Below are 6,000 nucleotides of genomic sequence, written 5' to 3'. Positions count from 1 at the left end.
TCTTCCAGGTCACTTATCTGTTCTTCTGCCTCAGTTATTCTGTTATTGATTCCTTCCAGAGTATTTTTAATTTCAGTAATTGTGTTGTTCATCACTGTTTGTTTGCTCTTTAGTTCTTGTAGATCCTTGTTAAATGTTTCTTGTATTTTCTGCATTCTCTTTCTAAGATTTTGGATCATCTTTACTGTCATTACTCTGAATTCTTTTTCAGGTAGGTTGCCTATTTCATCTTCATTTATTTGGTCTTGTAGGTTTTTACCTTGCTCCTTCATCTGTAACAAATTTTTTTTCGTTTTATTTATTTATTTTGATGTGTGGTGCTGTATTTCTGTCTTACTGGTTGTTTGGCCTGAGATATGCAGCACTGGAGTTTGCAGGCAGTTGGATAGAGCTGGGTCCTTGGTGCTGCAATGAGGACCTCTGGGAGGCCTCACTCTGATTGATATTCCCTGGGGTCTGAGTTTTTGTTAGTCCAGTGGTTTGGACTCAGAGTTCCCACCACAGGAGCTTGGGCCTGACCTACAGCCTGGGAACCAAGATCCTTCAAACTTTGTGGCACAGTAAAAAACAAAACAAAACAAAAAAACGAAAAGCAGTACAGTATCAAAGAATAAAAAACAAAAAATAAAATTAGAAAGATAAAGAATATATTAGGAAAAATAAAACTATAATTGAAACAACTGCAACAAGGTCTGCAACTACGACAGAAAAAAGAAAAGAAAAAAAGGGTGGGAAGAGAGCAAGCCAAAGGGAGAGATCACTAACAAAGTATAAAGAATAAAATAAAATTAGAAAAATATTTGTTAGGAAAAATAAAAATATAAAAGAATCAGCAACAATGAATCAGCAAAGTAAAACAGACTGCCAATCTAAAAGAGGAAAAAAGAAAAAAAAAAGCCTTGGCTGTGGGGGGGGGCAGTGTAACTTAGGCAGGAGTGGGGTTTGATGTGGTGTGGGACCTAGGTGAGTTGGGGGGGTGATGTTTGAGCATAGTGCGGGGCCTAGGCGGGGCCACGTGCAAGCATGGGGTGGGGCCTCTGCTTAGGACCTGCGCAGAAGGGGAAAGGAGGGCCTCTGGAGTGTGGGGTTCCAGAGTTTGGAGGTAGGGCCCTGAGTGAGGGTGTGTCGGCGGGGTTTAGGCCCGCTTGTTGGAGGGGGTCTCAGAGGGGGTCTCTGAGTGTAGAGGTAGGGCTCTGGGTGGGGGTGTAGTGGCGGGGCTTGGGGTCTGCGCAGCAGGAGGGAGGCTCCAGGGCAGAGGATTAGGCCTGGGAGCCCAAGAGGCTCCCTGATGCCTATGTGGACAGGGAAAGCGCTGGCCCCGTTCCCTTCCATTCCTTCATGCATCTCCCCCAGGGTCTCCCCTGTCACTGCTGCCACTGGACTCCTAACCGTGGATTGGTCCCGCTGGGTGTAGAAACTCCTTCCCTTCCCCAGCCACCCCTCAGCGGTGCTGGTCCCAGAGGTCCGGCCTTTACTTTTGCTCCCCCTTCCCTCCCTCCCACTCCCTCTGGACCTGCCAGCTGGAGGGGGCCTAGGTGGGCAGAGGCTCAGGCCTGGGATCTCAACAAGTTCCTGGGGGTCCAAGTGGGCAGGGGAAGCCTGGCCATGCTCCCGTTTGAGCCTCTGCCCTCCCAATGGTCCCCCCACCATCCCCCTTTGGGGGTGGGATCCCTTCCCCTCCCCCTCCCCCAGCTGCCCCTCAGGGGCGCCAGTCCCGTCCCACCTCCACTTCTCCTCCCCCTCACTCCCCATGCCCCACATCCTATCTGGTCACTGGGGGTTCCTCCCATCCCCTTAGGTGCCCTAGTTGTGAGGAGACGCACATTTTGCGTCTTCCTAGTACGCCATCTTGACTCCACCCCCAGAAACAGATGCTTTGATTCTAACCAAATTTAACGTTTCTGGTCTCAGGGTGAGTTTCTTCCAGCTGAAGTGTGTCTTCCCATATTTCCCATTTTGCTGCTTTCTTTAATTAACCCAAAATGCTGTGTATCCACTCCAACCCCTTTTTTATTAAAACATTTAAAAAGTAAAATCAGAAATAGACTCAATTTTTAAGGAGTGCAACCATTAAAGAAATAATGGAAACATTTATTTTATATTTGCCAACTAAAAATTTCTCTTAAAGTTGTTGTTTAGCATAGCAACTATTTTTGATTGTGAAGAAAAGTTTTTTAAAGTTCAATTTTAGGATTGGAAGGAATTGAACAGGTTTTTTTAAAATAAATAATCCAAACTGATCTCTAAATTTAGTTTGGTAATTTAACATTGTCTAAAGTTCTCAGAGAACAATATTCATAAATACATACTGATGCCTGTTAATTTTTGCAAAGATTGAAATGAGTTATATTTTTTTAAAAGCCCATTTCTGACCTCACCCTTTCTACCTATGTTATCTAAAAGAGGAACCCTAAAGGTAAGTCAGAGTCAAAATCTAAGTTATAATAGTAGTATTTCAAAAAATATTCTTTTCTGGAACATTCTTTTCACACTGTTAGAGAAAACAGATTAAAGTAAAGCAGGAGAACAAAAACAAAGCAATGGATGAAAGGACAGAATTTCTAATTTTAATTTAAGGTCTCAAAGCATTGACTAGCTCCTAGCAAAATGTTGGGTTGTTGTCCTATAGATAATGGATCTTAGCCAGAAAAATTTACTGAATACCTGAACTAAATATTTTCTCGTACACTTTTTGTCTTTGGTATCTTAGGCTCCTTAATAACTTATATTTTGCAAAGAAATTTCAAATTAATTGTTCTTACTATAGTAACGTTTTTATTTGACTGTATTTGTTAATAACTCCTCGTGTTTTTGAAAATAAAGCCAGAAACACTCTAGTCAAGGTTACTGATCGAATAATGATCATTCTTGCATGATTAGAATGGAAATGTGTTACAGAACAGTGAAGTAGTGACACTGAGACAGGGCTACCTAAATCCGCCTGAGCTACAGATTCGCAAATTGCTTAATTTATGTTCCTTTCTTCTCATCTAGTTACACTAACCTAATTAGCTCTCTTTTCAAAGAAGTTACAGATCTTAAGCACTGATCTCCTATTCTGATCTATATATCACCTTCTGCAGGTGGAGAGAGTAAATGATATCACACATGCTTAACAAGTATATGTTGTAAATAGTGCACACTTTAAAAAAGAAAAAGTCATCTTTTCTGTTTATAAATAATGATTTTGTTTGTAAAGCACCAAATTAGCTTTTAAAGAGTAGGCTTTGAGCACTAGCATCTGGTGTAACGTTTAGACAGCACAATACACTACTAACAAGAGGTTCAATGTTTCTCTTTTAAAAAAGTCTCCTAATGACTCACTCTTACTTCCTACTTCTTATTCACAAAGCTAAAACACACTAGTGCTAAGACACTGAATTATTTTTTTCTCTTGAGGTCTCGATTTATTGTCCCCAAACCATCAATTACAATAATGTTCCATGCTGCTCTGGAACAAAATGTAGGAAACAAGTACTCCATTGAGGACTTTGTTCAGCCTGAGCAGCCTTACCCTGTGTTCTTGACCACACGTGGTCCCGTTTTCAGTCAGATTGGTACAAAAATATATCATTGGAATCCTCAATTCTAAAGGTAAATTCAGCATTAATGAGTTTTTTCTAAGGAAAAGTAGCAAATAAAAATTGGATGCATATGAAATTTCCATCAACAGGTACATGTATAGTGAACATTGCATTTGCAGGTGGCTGAATAGGAGTAGTCAAGAAAATAAACACCAGTTAAACACCACATGTATCATCTTTGAATAGTTTCTACAGTTACAGGCATGGTTACATTATCAGCAAAAATGAAGGCCTCTCAATGTCTGGCCAGTGGAAGTAATATGGAACACCTTGCTTTTTTTCCATTGCTCTGTCATTAAAAATAGGCCACAGTGCAGAATTTACTTCCAAGCAAATTCAGTGTCACTGATACGTACAGTTATAGTGTTACCAAAATGTATCAGTTTTCAGAACTGAGGACATTAAAGACACCCCAATCCTCAATATTTCAGAGAAATCAAAACTCATCCACACGCAGGTGACAATACATTAAAATTTTTGTGTGAAAAATGTTGCCTTACAACACTAGTTATACAAGTTAATATCTATTAAAACTAAACACACAGCACCTTTATATGTTGAAGAGTATACATCAGCAAGAGTGGAAGAAAAAAGGATTGATTAGAAGAGCACACAGTCTTTCAGATTCTCTTTATTATATCTGTAACAGCGTCAAACACGAACTTGACATTTTGAGTATCTGTAGCACAGGTCATGTGGGAATAAATTTCCTTATCTTTTTTTAAATTCAGGTCTAGAAACTGGTTCTTGATGTAGTTCCTTGCCTCTTCAAAGGTATTTGGACCTTGTTAAAAAAAAATTAAAGAAGTAAACTTTAACTGCATTTAAAAAGCATCAAATTATAAGTAATATCAATAAGTTTTAGGATTTTCCTTTGCTATTTGATGTTCTCAGGATTGAAAAATCAAAATGGCAGTGGTTAATTATCAGAGGTTTACACAACAAGTTCCTGGGAACTGTGTGCTGGGAACTATGCTTACCTCCCTGGGGGCTTCAGGTGGCTAAAATGTAACCTCTGCGTCAGAAAGCTCACAGTAGAGTAGAAACACTAATATATTTATATAACAAAGTGAGTGAGTAAAAAAGCCCATATGTATGTCAAAGATTATGCATGTAAATGTGTGCATGGGTTGGGTGCATGGGTATTAATATGAACTAAAAGAAGAAAAGAATGGAAATTATAGATGCGTGGACTACATAATGAGGTGTTATTTGAGCTGGACCTTGAGGGATAGCTAGGAGAGACGAAAAACTGTGTGAATGAAAGCCAAAAAGTGAGAGGCACTTATTGTATGATTTCAGCTCTTTGACATTCTCGGAAGGGCAAAACTACAGAAACAGTAAAAAGATAATGGTTTCAAGGGTTGAGGGCAGCGAAGACGTGGACCACAGGCATTTTTTAGGGCAGTGAAACTATTTTGTATAATGCTGTAATGGTGGGTACATTGACATGACTTTGGCATAACCCATTGAATTGTGGAACACAAAGAGTTAACCCTAACCTGAAATACAGACTTCAGTTAATAATGTATCAATATCTGTTCATCAGTTGTAGCAAATGTACCACACCCCTTCCAGATGTTTATAATAGGGGAAATTGTGGGAGCTGGCCAGAGAGGGAGTATGTAGAAACTTTTTTCTGTTTATTATTTTCATAAACTAAAAATTGCTCTGAGAAATAAAGATGATTACTTAAAAGAAAACATACAGCCCTGAATTATGATTCTATATTTAATCGGTAACTTTCAGTACAGAAGCATGATTATATTCAATCATATAATAAATATGTAAACATAATGTTTACAAATAAGAAAAATATAAGTACTCATTATAGATGAGCACAAACAGCTACTTTGACACAATTCAACACCCCTGGCACATCTGGGCTAGCCACATATCTAAGTGGTGAAATTGTGTTTGTGATATTTGTGTTTGTGATATTTGTGTTTAAATCATAAATATTTCCATCTTACACAATTTCATTAACAACAGGGCATATAACTATTTACCAAAAAAAAAAAAAAGTCTCCAAAAGAAACACAACCCTTTTAGAGAAACTGACATTTATATTCATTGGCTAAGAGGTTCAGTACTAAAACTCTAGGAGTTAGGAAAATTGGAAAAATAGATGTCACTCTTCTCATTCATTCAAGCTATTCCTCCGGAAACTTAATTCTGACTTTGAAGAGCCACTGAGGTCTAGTACAACATTACAAGGTTTCATTAGGAAATATATTTAAAAACGCCAATTTGGAATATAATTTACACTCCTATTATAATGTTTAAGATAATATAGTTTGCAATGTCATTATACATTACACAGAGTAACAACCCTGGTCTATCTAACGACCTCCCCTTTATTCATTAGAGCTTTGCTTTAATGCAGGCAGTGTAGAGAGGGTTTCCTCTTTATTTG

The 6,000-nt window shown here is 38.5% G+C and overlaps 1 protein-coding gene across 1 annotated transcript in view; it reads right to left on the bottom strand.

Moving 5' to 3' along the window:
- Nucleotides 1–4,184: 4,184 nt before the first annotated feature.
- The window catches only part of GNAT3 (G protein subunit alpha transducin 3), a 50,688-nt gene continuing 48,872 nt past the window's right edge, over nucleotides 4,185–6,000 (bottom strand). The window contains 2 exon segments of the mRNA XM_012534655.1: nucleotides 4,185–4,219; nucleotides 4,222–4,368. Of these exon segments, the coding sequence (XP_012390109.1) occupies nucleotides 4,185–4,219; nucleotides 4,222–4,368 (182 nt within the window).

This window comes from Orcinus orca, chromosome 9 (assembly GCF_937001465.1).
Source record: "Orcinus orca chromosome 9, mOrcOrc1.1, whole genome shotgun sequence".
NCBI lineage: Eukaryota > Metazoa > Chordata > Mammalia > Artiodactyla > Delphinidae > Orcinus > Orcinus orca.
Note: the sequence above shows the minus strand (reverse complement) of the source record. Positions and strands in the feature narration are given on the sequence as shown.